The sequence below is a fragment of the Rhinolophus sinicus genome, linkage group LG04 (genome assembly GCF_036562045.2).
Source record: "Rhinolophus sinicus isolate RSC01 linkage group LG04, ASM3656204v1, whole genome shotgun sequence".
In the NCBI taxonomy this organism is placed as follows: Eukaryota; Metazoa; Chordata; class Mammalia; order Chiroptera; family Rhinolophidae; genus Rhinolophus; species Rhinolophus sinicus.
In genome coordinates this window covers 60,045,872-60,065,287 of record NC_133754.1, presented here as the reverse complement: position 1 = coordinate 60,065,287, position 19,416 = coordinate 60,045,872, and the positions used below count along the sequence as shown (strand labels likewise).

At 34.6% G+C, this 19,416-nt stretch overlaps 1 protein-coding gene across 1 annotated transcript in view; it reads left to right on the top strand.

Moving 5' to 3' along the window:
* The window catches only part of LOC109439478 (disintegrin and metalloproteinase domain-containing protein 32), a 150,504-nt gene that overhangs the window by 42,047 nt on the left and 89,041 nt on the right, over nucleotides 1-19,416 (top strand). Inside the window, exons 5-7 of the mRNA XM_074331501.1 lie at nucleotides 4,580-4,656; nucleotides 9,030-9,207; nucleotides 17,743-17,811. Coding sequence (XP_074187602.1) covers nucleotides 4,580-4,656; nucleotides 9,030-9,207; nucleotides 17,743-17,811 — 324 coding nt within the window. The remainder of the gene's footprint in view (nucleotides 1-4,579; nucleotides 4,657-9,029; nucleotides 9,208-17,742; nucleotides 17,812-19,416) is intronic.

The following is a 19,416-nucleotide window of genomic DNA, read 5'->3' as shown; positions in this document are numbered from 1 at the left end:
AATATCACTGGACACAAAATCATAGATTGAAAAACCTTTCCTTTCTTTAAAAACCCCTTATTCCATCCATCAAGAAATCCTGTTGAATCTACCCATTAGATTATCCACTCTCTTTTGGTGTCTTCATCTACTGACACCACTCTTTTCTAAGTATTTAAAAATCATATTTAATTTGTATTATAGCCGTTACTTCTTGAATAATCTCCCTGCTTCCACACCTTACCCATCTCCTCAGTCAGTTCTCAACGTGGCAACCAGATCGATCCTGTTAAAATCTAACCAGATCATCTTGCTACTCTGCTCAGACTCTCCATGGGATGACCACCTATTGCTCACAAAGTGAAAACCAAAGTCATTCAATATCCTGTAGCCTTTATATAATCTGGTTCTCTTAACCTGTCTGATCTAATTTCCTGTTATTCTCTACCTTGCTCACTCTGTTTCAATCACATTTCTCTCTTTGCTGTTCTTCAGACATACCAGACATGTTCTCCTTTCAAGAACTTTGGACTTTCTATTTCCTCTGATCCAGATGCTTATTCTTTTCCAAAATATCCACATGCTTTTCTTCCTCATTTCCTTCAGCTCTTTGCTCAAAATAGCCCATCAATCTTTGACTAACCCCTATTTTAAACTGCACTCTTACCTTTAATACCCTTCCTTTACCTGTTTTGTTTTTCTTCATAATGGTTATCAATATATGATGTATCATATATTTTATCTATTTATTTTCTGTTTCTCCAGTGAAATATAATCTTCATGAGGGTAGGGGTTTTTGTCTGGTGTATATACTGATGTATCCCTGGTTCCTAGAAATATACCTGGCATAGAGTTAGCATATAATAAAAATTTATTGAAATATAGAATTAGACACCATGTTATTAGGTTGTTGCCAAAGTAATTAAAAAACAATTGGTTAAAAATAATCGCAAAAACCGCAATTACTTTTGCACCAACCTAATACTTCATTTATATTGGATAGGACCATCGGTTTCATTTTCTTGTTTCTTCTTTCCTCCCCTTAGTTTCATCATAAGCAAGTGTTTGAATAAGAAGCCTTACATTGATTCCTATCAAAAGTTATAGCACTATTGAATCTTGGAAATTATATAATCTTACTTTTTTTGTGATGATATTTGATAAACCTCTAGCTTAATTGTACTGTAGTCAGAGACCAAATTTTGTCTGATTTCATTTTAAAATTTGTTCTCATGCTTCATAGCCAGAATATGGTTTCATTTTGTAAATGTTCCATGTTCTTGAAAAAGAAAGTGTATTCTACATTTTTAAAGTATATTGTTCTCAGCATAAATAGGGATAATTTGTGACAACAAAAACATAAAAGGGGAGAGAGTAAAAGTATGAATTTGCAAAGGGGAATGGAAATAAGCATGCTGAAGAAAAAGGACTATTGTATACTCATATGTGAAACTTTCTTTTATATAAACTTAATGATAACCACTAAAAAAAAAAAATCCAGAACTGAGACACAAAACTTGAAAAAAGAGGAAACAGAGGAGAAAAATCATAGAATGCCACCAAACTAAAGCAACAGACAGAAACACAAAGGCAAAGAAACAATGGAGACACTGAGCTACCAGAAAATAAAAGATATAATGGCTATAGGAAATCCTCATATATCAATAATCACTTTAAATCTAAAAGGATTGAGCTCACCAATAAAACGGCACAGAGTAGCAGATTGGATCAAAAACCAAAACCCAACAATATGCTACTTTTAGCAGACACATCTCAGCTGCAAGGACAAATATAGACTCAAACTTAAAGGATGTAAGTTGATACTCCAAGCAAATGGCATCCAGAGAAAAGTGGGTATAGCCATACTTATATCCGACTAAACAGACTTCAGGATAAAAAAGGTAACAAGAGATAAAGATGGACATTTCATAATAATAAAGGGACAATACAACAAGAAGACATAACACTTATCAATGTAATGCTCCCAGTCAGGGAGCACCAAAATATATAAAGCAGCTACTAACAGAACTGAAGGGAGAAACTGACAAAAACACAATTATAGTAGGGGACTTAAATACCCAAATGACAGCTATGGATAGATCATCCAAATAGAAAATCAATAAGAAAATATCAGCTTTAAATGACACATTAGCCCAAATGGACATAATTGACATTTATGGAGTCTTTCATCCCAGAACACCAGACTACATTCTTTTCTAGTGTACATGGAACATTCTCGAAGATAGACCAAATGTTGGGCATAAAACTACCCTCAACAAATTCAAGAAGACTGAAGTCATACTAAGCATATTCTCCAACCACAATGCTTTGAAATTAGAGATCAACTGCAAAAAGAGGGCGGAAAAACCACATATACGTGGAGATCAAACAACATGCTACTAAAGAACGACTGGGTCAAAGAAGAAATATAAGAGATCAAAATACACATCAAAACAAATGAGAATGAAAATACATCATATCAAAATTATTAGGATGCTGCAAAAGTGGTAAAAAGAGGGAAGTTTATATCATTGTAGGCTTATCTCAAAAAAGAAAATCCCAAATAAACGAACTAACGTTACACCTTAAAGAACTAGAAAAAGAAGAACAAATGAGACCCAAAATCAGTAGAATGAAGGAAATAATGCAAATCAGAGCAGAATTAAATGAAATAGAGAAAAAAGACAATAGAAAAAAGTTAATACAACAAAGAGCTGGTTCTTTGAAAAGGTTAATACAACTGACAAATCCCAGGCTAGACTCACTAAGGAAAAGAGAGTAAAGACACAAACAAAATCAGAAACATATGGTGATGGAAGGAGACTGGGTGGTGAACCCACAATGTGATATATAGATGATGTATTAAAAAATTGTATGCTTGATACCTACCCTGTTTCCCCGAAAATAAGACCTAGCCGAATAATTATCTCTAATGCGTCTTTTGGAGCAAAAATTAATATAAGACCTGGTATTATATTATATAATACCCGGTACTTATATTATATTATATTATATTATATTATATTATATTATATTATATTATACCCGATCTTATATTATATAAGACCCGGTCTTATTGTAAAATAAGTCCGGATTTAATGTTTATTTTTGCTCCAAAAGACGCATTAGAGCTGATTGTCCAGCTAAGTCTTATTTTCGGAGAAAGATGGTATGTAACTTTACTAACCATTGTCACCCCAGTAAACTTTAATTAAAATTAAAAAAAAGAAAATGGAGAAGTTATAATATAATGGATACCACAGAAATACAAAGGATCATACAAGAATGAAGGACCATATTTCACTAAATAACCTAGGAGAAATTCACAAGTTTTTAGAAATATATAACCCCCGATCGTCTATTGATGGGCACTTAGGTTGCTTCCATATGCATATCTTGGCTATTGTAAATAGAACTATAGTGACTATAGGGGTGCATATATCTTATCAGATTAGTGTTTTGGATTTCTTTGGATAAATACCCGGAAGTAGAATTGTTAGGTCATAAGATCTATTTTTTGTTTTTTGAGGAACCTCCAAATTGTTTTCCATAGCAGCTGCACCAATTTGCAATCCCAACAACAGTGCATGAGAGTTCCCTTTTCTTCACATCCTCATGAACACTTGTTGTTTTACCTAGAGGGTATTATGTTACGTGAAAGAAGTCAGAGAAAGACAATACCATATGATATCACTTATATGTGGACTCTAAAGAACAAATTAACAAACAAAACAAACAGATTCATACCAGAGGTGTCAAAAAAATGTATACAAGTGGACACGTTGGTCAAGATCGCTCAAGCAGTAGTTTGCTGTAATCAGAAGTGTCTGGATGCTGGTAACCACTTTGAGCACCTCTTGTAATTGCAGAAGTCAAATGTGACTTGTATTCATCTTTTATTGTTGGTATATATTGAGTATTACAATTTTAATATTTTTTTCCTGTCTTAAAATGTGATGCATTTTTTTGGCAGCCTCTGTAGATACAGAGAATAAACTGATGGTTGCCAGATGGGAGGGTGGTTGGAGTTCTGGGTGGAAAGGTGAAGGGATTAAGAAGTACAAATTGGTAGTAATAAAATAATCATGAAATGAAATGTAAAGCACAGCATAGGGAATATAGTCAATAACATTGTAATAATTATGCATATTGACAGGTGGGTAATTGGGGGAATCACTTCATAGATTACGTAAATGTCTAGCTATGTGGTACACCTGAAAATAATATAAAGTGATACTGAACTTCAACTGTAATTGAAAAATTAAAATGATTTAAAAAACATAAAAAACAAATCCAGATTCATAGTCTTTGTCTTTTTAATTGGTGACCTAAATTTATATATTGGAAAATAATTTTACTGAAAATATGGGTTTAACTTTGGAAGCAGGGTATAAAATAATAAACCCAAGTATTAATCTGGAAAGAGTAGTTAATGTAGTAAAAGTGGCAAATGTGGGCAGACTTTTTTCTAAATGTTGCTTTATTTATATTGATATAAACTGTAGCCTGTGAAAAATATTCAGAAAGTTCTGTCAAGTAAGAAATCATTAGAAAGTTTGGTCAATTCCTAAATAACCACCTTACCTGTTTTCTTTTCTAGACTCAATGCTATTACCAAGGATACATTGAAGGATATCCGAATTCTGTCGTCACACTCAGCACATGCTCAGGACTGAGGTTATGTGTTTTCTACTGTTGATTTGTGAACATCATAGTTATGATACTTGGCTAGAGTGAATATGCTATGTTGATATTAAGTATGCAGCTGGAAGTAAATTCCCATGTGGGGATTATTCAGCTATATTCTTCTCACTGATCAGATAATTTCTGATTTCCTTGAATGTTTAGATTTCCTGGTGTCCTTGCTTTATATCATGTTTTTTTCTTAACTACAGAAATGACAGTTGAATGTGTTTGATTACAGCAAGTTTGAGGAGCTAAGTTTAGAGTTGCTCATTTTACAGCAAATAGAGTATTTTTGATACCTACCATGACCCAGCTACAAGGCTAGTGTTTAGAGATATAAAGAGAAATAAAGGTAAACAAGTCATGCTTTTTCTCAAGGAAAATCATTTTCAGAGAGAGAAGAAAATTGTACATAAACAAATAATAATTAATATAGTACTCATTTTTCTAATAATATTATATCTGAAACTCTGTAAGAATTGTAGTGTTTCCTCCTTAGTACTTAGAGAGTTTTCCATTCTGTCAGGAAATTCTTCACTCTCATTTTGTAGTATAGGATCCTTCTTTTCTTTCTTAAAATTTATTTGGGTGACATTGGTTAATAAAAATATATAGGTTTCAAGTGTACAATTCTAAAATTCATCATCTATATATTATTGCATTCTGTGGTTACCACCCAAAGTCAAATCTTTTTCTTTCATCATATATTTCACCCCCTTTGCCCTCACTATTGCCTCCCCCAACCACTAACTATTGTCTGTGTCTATGAGTTTTTGTTTATCTTGTTAGTTTCTTGCTTTCAGTTTTATGTCCCACATATGAGTGAAATGATATGGTTCTCGACTTTTTCTGTCTGACTTGTTTTTCTTAACACAATAATGTCAAGATCCATCCATGTTGTCACAAATGGCAGTATTTCATTTTTTCTTATTGCTAACACACACACACACACACACACACACACACACACACACACACCACTTCTTTATCCAATCATCTATCGAAGGACACTGGTTATTTCCATGTCTTGGCCACTGTGAATAATGCTGCACTGAACATAGGGATTCATATGTCTTTATGGATAAAAGTTTTCAGATTTTTTGTGTAGATACCTAAAAGAGGGATTGCTGGGACCCAATCCCTCTTTGGGTCATATGGTAATTCCATTCTTCATTTTTTTGTGGAAACTCCATACTGTATTCCATAGTGGCTGCACCAATTCACATTCCCACAGCAGTGTATGAGGGTTCCTTTTTTTCCACAACCTCTCCAACACTTGTTATTACTTGTCTTGATGATAATAGCCAATCTTAAAGGTGTGAGGTGATATTTCATTGTTTTTTTGATTTGCATTTCCCTAGTAGCTGGTCGTTGAGTGTCTTTTCATTTGTCCGTGGTCATTGGTATGTCTTCTTGGGAGAAGTAGCTATTCAGATCGTCTGCACATTTTTAAATTGGATTTTTTGTTTTTTTGTTGTGGAGTTGTATGAGTTCTTTATATATTTTAGATATTAGCTTCTAATCGGAGGTGTTGTTTACAAATATCTTCTCCTATTTGGCTGATTGCCTCTTTGTTTTGTTGATGATTTCTTTTGCTGTGCAGAAACATTTTGGTTTGATGTAATCCCATTCATTTATTTTTGCTTTTACTTCCATTGTCTTTGAGGTCAAATTCATAAACTTCTCTCCAAGACCAAGGTCCATAAGTTTGGTACCTATATTTTTTTCCATGCAATTTATTTTTTCAAGTCTTATGTTTAGGTCTTTGATCCATTTTGACTTAATTTTGGTGGATGGTGACTAATAGAAGCCTTTTTCATTCTTTTACATATAGCTTTTACACATGGCAATTTTCCTAGCACCATTTATTGAAGATTCTTTCTTTTCTCCATGTATGTTTTCGACTCCTTTTTTGAAAATTAATTGCCCATATGTATATGGGTTTATTTCTGAGTTCTCAATTCTGTTCCATTGATCTGTGTCTGTTTTTCTGCCAACATCATGTTGTTTTGATTATTGTTGCTTTGTAGTATAAATTGATGTCAGGAAGTGTGAATCCTCCAGCCTTGTTCTTTTATATCAAGATTGCTTTGGCTATTGGGGTCTTTTATGATTTTATACAAATCGGATGATTTTTTGTTCTGTTTCTTTAAAAAATACTATTGGGATTTTGATGCGGACTGCATTAAATCTGTATATTGCTTTGGGTAATATCGTCATTTTAATTATGGTAATTCTTTCAATCCATGAACACAAAATAGCTTTCCATTTCTTTGAGTCTTCTTCCATTTTTTAAAATAATGTCTTGTAGTTTTCAGTGTAGAGCTTCTTCACATCCTTTTTTTTCATTCCTAGGTATTTTCTTCGTTTTTGTAGCAATTGCAAAAGGAATTGTTTTGTTCACTTTTTCTGCAATTTTATTGTTAATATATAGGAATGCAATGGATTTTTGTACATTGATTTTGTGTCCTGCGACTTTACTTTATTTGTTTATTGTTTCTAAGGTTTTTGTTTTTTTTTTGGAGGAATTTTTATGGTTTTCTACATAAAGAATCAAGTCATCTGCAAAAAGTGACAGTTTCACTTCCTCATTCCCAAATTGGCTGCATTTTTTTCTTTCTCTTGCCTGATTGCTCTGGCTAAGACTTCCAATACTATGGTCAATAACAGTGTTGAGAGTGGGCATTCTTGTCTTTTTACTGATCTTGAAGAAAAAGCTTTCAGCTTTTCACCATTGATTATGATATTAACTGAAGGTTTATCATATATGGCCTTCATTATGTTGAGGTACTTTCTTTCTATAACCATTTTATTAAGTATTTTAATCATAAGTGGATGTAGTATGTTGTCAAATACTTTTCTGCATCTATTGATAAGATCATATGATTTTTATCCTTTTTTTTAATTTATTTTTAAAATTTATTGGGGTGACAATTGTTAGTAAAATTACATAGATTTCAGGTGTACAATTCTGTATTACATCATCTATAAATCCCATTGTGTGTTCACCTCCCAGAGTCAGTTCTCCTTCCATCACCATATATTTGATCCCCCTTACCCTCATCTCCCACCCCCCACCCCCCTTGATTTTTATCCTTTATCCTTTATTTTGTCATATATCACATTGACTGACTTGCTTGTATTGAACCATCCTTGCACCCCTGGAATGAACCCCACTTGATCGTGATGTACAATCTTTTTAATGTGTTGTTGTATTTGATTCATGAGTGTTTGTTTAGGATTTTTGCATCTGTATTTATCAGAGATGTTAGTCTGTAGTTTTCTTTTTTTGTGTGTGTGTTATCCTTTCCAGGTTTTGATATCAGAGTAATGTTGGCCTCATAAAATGAGTTAAGAAGTGTTGCCTTTTTTGCAATTTTTGGGGAAAATTTGAGAAGGACAGTTATTAAATCATCTTTGAATGTTTGGTAGAATTCACTAGTGAAGCCATGTGGTCTTGGACTTTTAAATTTTTTTTGGGGGGGAGGGTTGTTGATTTTTTAAATTTCCTTGCTGTTAATTGGTGTATTTAGATTTCCCAGTTCTTTGTGATTCAGTTTAGGACGCTTGTAGATATCTAAAACCTTGCCCATTTCTTCTAGGTTATTGAATTTGATGGCATATATTCTTTCATAGTATTCTTGTATGATCCTTTGTATTACTGTGGTACCTATCGTAACTTCTCTTTTATTTCTGATTTTGTTTAGTTGTGTCTTTTCTCTTTTTTTTCCTTTTTTGAGTCTAGCCAGAAGTTTGTCAGTTTTATTTATCTTTTCAAAGAACCAGCTTTTTTGCTGCATTAATTTGTTCTATTGTCATTTTGTTTCCTATTTTATTTAATTCTGCTGTAATTTTTATTATAAGATCTTGGTTTAAATTTTTTATTCAGACTGCATAAATAAAATAAATGACTTTTCATAATCATAATGACTGTTACATTTTACTTTTATAAATACATTTCTCATTATATAGCCTTTAATTATGTAAGCAATGTAATCATTTTATAATTTTCCTAAAGGAGTGCAAACCAGAGAGCAATTGATTGAGCTTTCTACATTGCTTTCATTCAGTCACTGACTCGGAGCACAGGGAAATTTCTTGATCACTGTAGAGCTGTACAGTTCTACATCTAACACTGATTATGTAATTTCTGCTGCATTTATAACTATAAAGAAAATGTTAGTTTTGTGGATTACGGGAAATCTTTTGTCTCGTCAGAGTCATCTCCAAAACATAAAGAATTTGGGCCAAAATACTGAGCTCAAAAACATTCTGTATTTTCTCCTTTTCTTTTTTGATTCTGTCAGAGTTTTATAATATAGAATTCATTTAAAAGCACTTAAATTTGTTCCTTAATTTTACAGAGGAGTTCTGCAATTTCAAAATGTTTCTTATGGAATTGAGCCTCTGGAAGCTGCAGCTACATTTCAGCATATTCTTTATGAATTAAGGAATGAAAACCACGAATTTGCAGTTTTTACTGAAAAAACCCATGGCACGGAACAAAACCCAATGGACTATAACATTTTTATAAGTGAAAAAGTTAGTTGCATATGCTTTTTACTACTTTTAAAGCAATTACTTCTTTAATTTATTAAAAAAAGAAATTTATAAACCTATTGTATAACTAGCAAATATTCTTTCCTTGAGAACATCCTCACTTCTTCTTAACCTTACAATTTCCTTTGAACTAAACACGTATATCACCTTTTTCTACTTGTAACAATCTATCATTTCTTTTTTATGACTGCTTTTATTTTAATTATTTCGTTTGTTACATAATTGTACCTTTCTAAAAAGTAACTAATACGTGTTCAATATAAATTAAAATTCAGTTCCTGAACTTATAAGTCTAAACCACCATCTTCAGGTTTTTATGTGTGGGAGAAATAAACTCCGATCTTGTTTAACCCACGATAATTTTGTCTGTTATAGCTTCTAATCCTATATCCAAAATAATTTAAAAATCAAATGAAGGTGCAGCACCAAAGAATGTAATGCTATCACATATATGTATATAGTTTTAAATGATGTTTTGTTAACTAAATACTGAAATTTTTCTTTTCCTTTTGAGAATTTTGGAGATAATTTTCTTTTTTTGTTTGTTTGTTTTTTACAAATACATTTATTTATAGGTAAAATTCATGTATATATTATTAGGAGTACAACATAATAATGCGATATCTGTATACACTGTGAAGTGATCACCACAATAAGTCTAGTTACCATCCGTCACCATACAAAGTTATAAGTTTTTTTGTTCTTGTGATGAGAACTTTTAAGATTTACTCTCTTGGCAACTTTCTTTTTTTTTTTTTTTAAATTTATTGGGGTGACAATTGTTAGTAAAATTACATAGATTTCAGGTGTACAATTCTGTATTACATCATGTATAAATCCTATTGTGTGTTCACCACCCAGAGTCAGTTCTCCTTCCATCACCATATATTTGATCCCCCTTACCCTCATCTCCCACCCCCCAACCCCTTACCCTCTGGTAACCACTAAACTATTGTCTGTGTCTATGAGTTTCTGTTTCTCATTTGTTTGTCTTGTTCTTTTGTTGTGTTTGGTTTATATACCACATATCAGTGAAATCACATGGTTCTCTGCTTTTTCTGTCTGACTTATTTCGCTCAGCATTACACTCTCAAGATCCATCCATGTTGTCACAAATGTTCCTATATCATCTTTTCTTACTGCCGAATAGTATTCCATTGTGTATATATACCACAACTTCTTTATCCATTCATCTATCGAAGGACATTTTGGTTGTTTCCATGTCTTGGCCACCGTAAACAAAGCTGCAATGAACATTGGAGCACACGTGTCTTTATCTCTAAATGTTTTCAGATTTTTTGGGTAGATACCCAGGAGAGGGATTGCTGGGTCATATGGCAATTCTATTTGTAATTTGTTGAGGAACCTCCACACTGCCTTCCATAGCGGCTGCACCAGTCTGCATTCCCACCAACAGTGTATGAGGGTTCCTTTTCTCCACAGCCTCTCCAACACTTGTTACTATTTGTCTTGTTGATGATAGCCATTCTGAGTGGGGTGAGGTGATATCTCATTGTGGTTTTGATTTGCATTTCTCTGATGATTAGTGATGTTGAGCATTTTTCATATGTCTATTTGCCATTTGTATGTCCTCTTTGGAGAAATGTCTCTTCAAGTCCTCTGCCCATTTTTCAATTGGGTTGTTTGTTTTTTGTTGTTGAGTTGCATGAGTTTTTTCTATATTCTGGATATTAGCCCTTATAGGAGGCACTATTTGCAAAAATCTTCTCCCATTCAGTTGGTGGCCTCTTTATTTTGTCAATGGTTTCTTTTGCTGTGCAGAAGCTTTTAAGTTTCATATAGTCCCATTCGTTTATTTTAGCTTTTACTTCCATTGCCTTTGGAGTCAAATTCATAAAATGCTCTTTGAACCCAAGGTCCATAAGTTTAGTACCTATGTTTTCTTCTATGCAGTTTATTGTGTCAGGTCTTATGCTTAAGTCTTTGATCCATTTTGAATTAACTTTGGTACATGGTGACAAATAGCAGTCCAGTTTCATTCTTTTGCACATGGCTATCCAATTCTCCCAGCACCATTTATTGAAGAGGCTGTCTTTCCTCCATTGTATGTTTTTAGCTTCTTTGTCAAAATTATCTGTCCATATTTATGTGGTTTTATTTCTGGGTTCTCAATTCTATTCCATTGGTCTATGTGTCTGTTTTTCTGCCAATACCATGCTGTTTTGATTATTGTAGCCCTGTAGTACAAGCTAAAGTCAGGGAGTGTGATACCTCCATTATTGTTCTTTTTTCTTAAGATTGCTTTGGCTATTCGGGGTCCTTGTGGTTCCAAACAAATCTGATGATTTTTTGTTCTATTTCTTTAAAAAATGCCATTGGGATTTTGATGGGGATTGCATTAAATCTGTATGTTGGTTTGGGTAATATGGCCATTTTAACTATGTCGATTCTTCTAATCCATGAGCACGGAATGTCTTTCCATTTCTTTGTGTCTTCTTCAATTTCTTTCAAAAATGTCCTATAGTTTTTAGCATATAGGTCCTTCACATCCTTGGTTACGTTTATTCCTAGGTATTTTATTCTTTTTGCTGCAATTGCAAAAGGAATTTTTTTTTGTATTTCTCTTTCTGAGGTTTCATTGTTAGTATATAGGAATGCAATGGATTTTTGTTCGTTGATTTTGTAGCCAGCAACTTTACTGTATTCGTTGATTGTTTCTAATAGCTTTTTGGTGGAGTCTTTGAGTTTTTCTATATATAGCATCATGTCATCTGCAAAGAGTGATAATTAAACTTCTTCATTCCCAATTTGGATGCCTTTTATTTCTTTCTCTTGCCTGATTGCTCTGGCAAGGACCTCCAGCACTATGTTGAAAAGCAGAGGTGGTAGGGGACAGCCCTGTCGTGTTCCTGAACGTAGAGCGAAGGGCTTCAGTTTTTCACCATTAATTATGACATTAGCTGAGGGCTTGTCATATATGGCCTTTATTATATTAAGGTATTTTCCTTCTATACTTATTTTATTAAGTGTTTTAATCATAAATGGATGTTGTATCTTGTCAGATGCTTTTTCTGCATCAGTTGCTATAATCATATGATTTTTGTCTTTTATTTTGTTTATGTGATGTGTCACATTGATGGATTTATGGATGTTGAACAATCCTTGCGCCCTGGGGATGAATCCTACTTGGTTGTGATGAATAACCTTTTTAATGCATTGTTGTATCTGATTTGCTAGAATTTTGTTTAGGATTTCTGCATCTATATTCATCAGAGATATTGGTCTGTAGTTTTCTTTTTTTGTGTTGTCCTTACCAGGTTTTGGTATCAGGGTAATGTTGGCCTCATAAAATGAGTTAGGGAGTACTGTCTCTTCTTCAATTTTTGGAAGAGTTTGAGCAGGATTGATATTAGATCCTCTTTGAAGGTTTGGTAGAATTCACTAGTTAAGCCATCTGGTCCCGGACTTTTGCTTTTGGGAAGGTTTTGGATGACTGATTCAATTTCGTTACTGGTGATTGATCTATTCAGATTTTCCAGTTCTTCATGGTTCAGCCTTGGTAGGCTGTGTTTCTAAGAACTTGTCCATTTCTTCTAGGTTAATGAGTTTCGTGGCATATAGTCCTTCATAATGTTCTTGGATGATCCTTTGTATTTCTGTGGTGTCCGTGATAACTTCCCCTTTTTCATTTCTGATTTTGTTAATTAGTGTCTTCTCTCTTTTTATCTTAGTGAGTCTAGCCAAGGGTTTGTCAATTTTGTTAATCTTTTCAAAGAACCAGCTCTTTGTCACATTAATTTTTTTTATTGTCTTTTTGTTCTCTATTTCATTTAGTTCTGCTCTGATTTTTGTTATTTCCTTTCTTCTGCTGACCTTGCATTTCACTTGTTCTTCTTTTTCTAGTTCTTTAAGGTGTAACATGAGGTTATTTATTTGGGATTTTTCTTGTTTTTTGAGATAGGCCTGTAATGAGATAAATTTCCCTCTTAAAACTGCTTTTGCTGCATCCCAAAAATTTTGGTAGGATGTATTTTCATTGTCATTTGTTTCTGTGTATCTTTTGATCTCTCCTCTAATTTCTTCTTTGACCCAGTCTTTCTTAAAAGTATGTTGTTTAATCTCCACGTTTTTGTGGTTTTTCCTTCTTTCTTTTTGCAGCTGATATCCAATTTCAAAGCCCTGTGATCAGAGAATATGCTTGGTATGATTTCAATCTTCTTAAGTTTGCTGAGGCTGATTTTATGTCCCAATATATGGTCTATCCTTGAGAATGTTCCATGTACACTAGAAAAGAATGTATAGTCTGATGTTTTAGGATGAAGTGCTCTATAAATGTCAATTATGTCCATTTCATCTAATGTGTCATTTAGGGCTGCTATTTCGTTATTTATTTTCTGTTTGGATGATCTATCCATAGCTGTCAATGATGTATTTAAGTCCCCTAGTATAATTGTGTTTTGGTCAATTTCTCCCTTTAGTTCTGTTAGTAGTTGCTTGGTATATTTTGGTGCTCCCTGATTGGGGGCATAAATATTGATGACTGTTATATCTTCTTGTTGTATAGTCCCCTTTACCATTATGAAATGTCCATCTTTGTCTCTTGTTATCTTTTTCACCGTGAAGTCTGTTTCATCTGATATCATTATGGTTACACCTGATTTTCTCTGGGTACCATTTGCTTGGAGTGTCAATTTCCACCCTTTCACTTTGAGTCTATGCTTGTCCTTGTAGCTGAGATGTGTCTCTTGGAGACAGCATATGGTTGGGTTTAGTTTTTTGATCCAATCTGCTACTCTGTGCCTTTTTATTGGTGAGTTCAGTCCATTTACATTTAGGGTGATTATTGATATGTGAGGATTTCCTGTCATTCTATCTTTAGTTTTCTGGTAAGGCTGTGTCTCCATTGTTTCTTTGCCTTTTGTTGTTGTCTATTATTTCTGTGTGGTGGTATTCTATGATGTTTCCCTCTGTTTCTTCTTTTATTACAGTATATATTTCAGTTCTGGATTTTTTTTGAGTGGTTACCCTTAAGTTTATGTAAAAGAAAGTTTGATATTTAGAGTATTCCATTTTCTTCAGCATGCTTACTTTCTCCATTCCCATATTCCGGTTCAGGCCTTTACTCTCCTCTTTTTATGTTTTGGTTGCCACAAATTGTCCCTGTTGATGGTGGTCGAATAGCCTCCTTTAGTATTTCTTGTAGTGCAGGTCGTGTATTAGAAAATTCCCTCAGCTTCTGTATGTCTGGAAAGGTCTTTATTCCTCCTTCATATCTAAAGGATATCTTTGCTGGATATATTATTCTTGGCTCATAATTTCTCTCTTTCAATAGTTTGAATATTTGGTTCCACTCCCTCCTGGCTTGTAGAGTTTCTGCTGAAAAATCTGATGATAATCTAATGGGCTTTCCTTTGTAGGTTACCGTCTTCTTTTCCCTGGCTGCCTTGAGGATTCTTTCTTTGTCGTTGATTTTAGACAGCTTCAATACAATGTGCCTTGGAGAAGGCCTGTTGGGATTGAGGTAATTAGGTGTTCTATTTGCTTCTTGGATTCGAGGATCCAGTTCTGTCCACAAGTTTGGGAAGTTCTCACCGACAATTTGTTTGAATATATTCTCTGTTCCGTTCTCTCTTTCTTCTCCTTCTGGTATGCCCATTATTCTTATATTGCTCTTTCTGATGGAGTCAGAAAGTTCTTGTAGAGTTCTTTCATTTCTTTTAAGTCTCAAGTCTCTTTCTTCTTCCATCTGTGTAATTTCCAGGTTTCTATCTTCGATGTCACTGATTCTTTCCTCCATCTGGTCAACTCTACTACCTAAGCTGGTTATTTCATTCTTAATTTCTTCTATTGAGGTCTTAATCTCCAGAAATTCTATTTGGTTCTTTTTAAAATTTCAATCTCTTTCGTAAAATGCTCATGCTGTTCTTTGATTGTGTTTCTGAGTTCATTAAATGGCCTTTCTGTGTTTTCTTGCATCTCGTTGAGTTTTTTCAGAACTGCAATCTTGAATTCTCTGTCATTTAAGTCACATATTTCCATATTTGTAAATTCCTTTTCTGGAGACTTTTCACTTTCTTTCTGAGCTGTCTTGTTGCCTTGGTTATTCATGGCAATTACTGATTTATTATTTTTCTTCCTAGACATATACAGAAGTGGCTTCTGCAACAGGTTGATACGAAGAGGTCTTTCTTTTGTTTTCCAGTACTTATTGGTAGAATGTTTTATTTTCTCTCCGACTGTAGCCTTTTTTTTCTTTCTCACACGGTAGTTCTATGTTTTCTCTGCACTATTCCAGCTTCTCACACATTGGGGGCATTCCCTGGGAGACGGAGTTTTCCTCTGTTAATAGTTCACCTGGGTCACAGGGCGCAGTGTCCGTGTAGGTATGCGGAGAGCTGTGAAGTTCCAAAGCTCTTCCTGCACCAGATTCAGAGCCCGTATGTTTCAGGAGTTCTGTTTACCCCTGCAGGGATCCGCCCAGATAGGTGGGGCCAGGGGCGGGGTGAGTCGTGAGAGGTGGCCCAGAGCAATGGCGGCGACCACCACCACAGCTGGTCCTGCTTCCACAGCTCCGTCCCCTTTGCCGGAATTAGTTGGGCTGTGAATTTCTGTCTGTGGTCCACAGTTCTCAGAAAAGCAAATATTCTGTTGTTTTGATTTGACACTGCTACTGTTCCACTTCTAGTACCAGGCAGCTGGGGGCTGGGCGAGCTCTGGGAGGGTAGGGTGGGGGCGGCTAGTCTCAGTGCCTAAGGCTTCTGTTCTCTGCTCAGCAGTGAGGGCTTAAACCACCGTTTTCAGCCTTCTTCCCTCAGTCTTTTCTCCGAGGTCTCTGCCATGAGCTTTGGGTTCAGCCATGTTATATGCTGCCCCCTCAGTCCTGTGGGCCATAAGTGGAGCCCTAGCAATTCGAGTTCTTCCCTCTCCCACAGCTGTGGTAGTTCCAGGAAGTAGCGAGCTCGACGCACTGAGCTGGGTCTGCGTCCTGCGCCCGCGCGGCTCCGTCTCCGCGTACTTCTCCCTTCCCTCCTCCCCCCACTCGCGCGATTCGCCCACCTTTAGGTGAATTCAGTAGTGGGCCTCTTCGTCTTGCCTGTCTGCTGTGCAGGGAGTCCTTTGTGGAATTATTGTTTTTCGATTAGTTGTAAATTCCAGGGGAGCTTTACAGAGGCTCACCTCACGCCACCATTTTGATGACGTCTCTGCTGGAGATAATTTTCAATGGCTTAGATTACCCACTATGGTGGACAGTGTTACTGCTCTGCCAAGATCCCCTCAGATTCTTTTTTTTCCATATTTTTGAGGCTATAGGGCAGGAGGGTGGGATATTCTGTCTTTGGTTGTGCTTTTACTTTTAACATCTGGAATCTGTAGCTCTTTTTAAAAGTTTATTTATATTTAAAATAAATTTTTTCAAATTTTTTTGTTTTCTTGAGATACAATTGGCATAAACATATTAGTTTAAGACATACGTAATGATTTGATATGTGTATATATTATGAAGTGATCACCACAATAAGTCTAGTTGACAACCATCACCACACATAGCTCAACATCATTTATCATCAGGGAAATGAAGTCAAAAGCACAATGAGATATCACCTCATTTAAAATGGTTAATATAAAAAAGACAAGCGTAGGTGAGAGTCTAAAGGGAACCCTTGTACACTGTTTGTGGGGATTGAAAATTGGTGCAGTCACTATGGAAAAACAGTATGGAGGTTCCTCAGAAAATTAAAAATAGAGCCACCATATGATCCACCATTTCTACTTCTGGGAATATATGCATAGGAAATCAAATCAGTATCTTGAAGAGATACCTACAGTCCTGTGTTTATTGCAATTATATTCACAATAGCCAAGAAATGGAAACAAACTAAATATCCATTGATGGACGAAAGATAAAGTGTAACACACACACACACACACACACACACACACACACAGTCAAACACAGTCTCTCACACGATGCAATATTATTCAGCCTTAAAAATGAAGGAAATGTTGCCATTTGTGACAACATGGATGAATGTAGAAGACATGCTAAATGAAATAAGCCAGACACAGAAAGACAAATACTGCATGATTTCACTTACTTGTGGAATCTAAAATAATCAACCTCATAGATGCAGAAAGTACAATGGTAGTTGCCAGAAGCTGGGGACATGGAAAATGGGGGAAATACTGGTCAAAGAGTACAAAATTTCAGTTAGACAAGATGAATTAAGTTCTGGAGATTTAATATACAGTAATGTGACTATAGTTAACAATACTGTATTGTAAACTTGAAATTTGCTAAGAGGGTTGATCTTATGTATTCTCACCACAAAAAATAGAAAGAAAATGGTAACTGTGAGGTGGATATGGTAATTAACCTTATTACGCCAATTATTATACATATATATGTATATATCAAAACATCATGTCTTACACCTTAAATATATATAATTTTTATTTGTCACTTATACCTCCATGAAGATGGAAAAAAGATTTTAAAATTCAGAATAAACAATTTATTAATGCCTTTCTGTTTTTAAATGTTTTTCTTTTTTCTAGTCAGAATCAACGGTTTCAGACTTAGTTCCTCTTTATCTTGAAATGCATATTGTGGTGGACAAAGTTTTGGTATGTAGTTTTCTTTACTATTAAATATTTAGTATGAGTATATGATTATCCCCAGTTGGAAAGGAATTTAAACATTCCAGTCTTCTTACTTTCACGTCATGGACAGGACAGTGGAAAGATTTACAAACTGAAAAACCAGATATTCAAAGTTATACTAGTTTTTTCAGAAATGTTTTATTTTAAATATTTATATAACAAAATCCTGTATAACAAAATTATCTTTTTGGTGGTACTTCACATCTTTAGGTCCTCTCTCAATCCACAATATTTTTAATGGTGATATTTGTTTTAAGTTACATTTGTTAAGATTTTAATTCTTGTTTGCACTTGGAGAGCAGCAGTATGTAGTCTAGAGGATGTTTTGCCCTATAAAATATTTATTGGCACTAAAGTAATGGTAATATAGCTATTTATGGGAACTGCTTACATTAATATGTCAAGTTTTTTTGTTTTTTTTGTTTTTTGTTTTTAGCAGTTTTTAGTGGTATACCTGTTCCAGTCTGTTGTTTACCTAGTCTAAATGCACCTCTCAATCCCTGATTCCCATAAGCAGTTCTTGGACCTCTGAACTTCAGGACCTTGGGGTCATGACTTAGCTTGCACTCAACAGAGTGTGATTTTATTTCCTGTACATTTCAAATATTTCAGAAAACAGGAATAAAAATATACTTTCCAGGTTTTGTTCTGATGATAAGCATTGGATTGTCACACCTTTGGAATATGACAGGGAATATAAATTATACTCACTATCAGTTCTAATAGGATTGTAGAGCTTGTCAGGAAGTCAGAGTTGAAAGTCAAAGACAGGTGAGATTTGGAGAAGGATATGATAATACTTGATTTATTAGCGTATAGAGAAAAGGGCAAAGTAAACATTTAAGAGAGAATTAAGATATTTCTAGAAAGATGACTAAATTTCTAGGGAATATTTTGGATTATGGAAATCATTTTGTTTCAGGATTATGTTTCAAATTTTGAGAGTTGTTTTGAAAGCTTCTTGTCTAAATTGTCAGGTTTGCCAGCCGTATAATGTGGATTAAATATCCATTTTCTATGTTCTTATGTATATTTACATATTCTTTTAATAAACATTGAGTCAGCTATGACAACTGCGTTACTAGATGTTGGGCACATGAAGAAGAGCAATAGTGATATTGTCTTCAAAGACTTCACAATTGTAGCCCAGTGAATTTAGTGCCATGATGGAGGCAAGCATATGGAACTATAAAAATACAGTCCAATAATGAAGAAAGACATGGCAACACAAAACTGTAACCTGAGGTACTGTAAGAGCATGCAAGTAGGTGTTTTCAAATGTAGGTTTTATTATTATTCAGGTATGAGTAGAGTGAGGCCACAAATCAGGAAATGATTGGTATTGGAAAGATGGGTGGGAGCCTTGACTATGGTTTCTTTGGGAAAGATCTGGTGAGCTAAGGTACGCAGGTTTAGGATTGGCTAGTTTGGATAATTTCAGTTGTTTCTGGGGTATAGGGTTGTCTCTAGTTCTTTGGTACCTAGCTGATTAAGGCAGCGGAATAATGGCTTGGAATATAAGAACCTGATAAAGGGTTGGGCTCTCAATTGGTTCATTTGGGTAAGAGG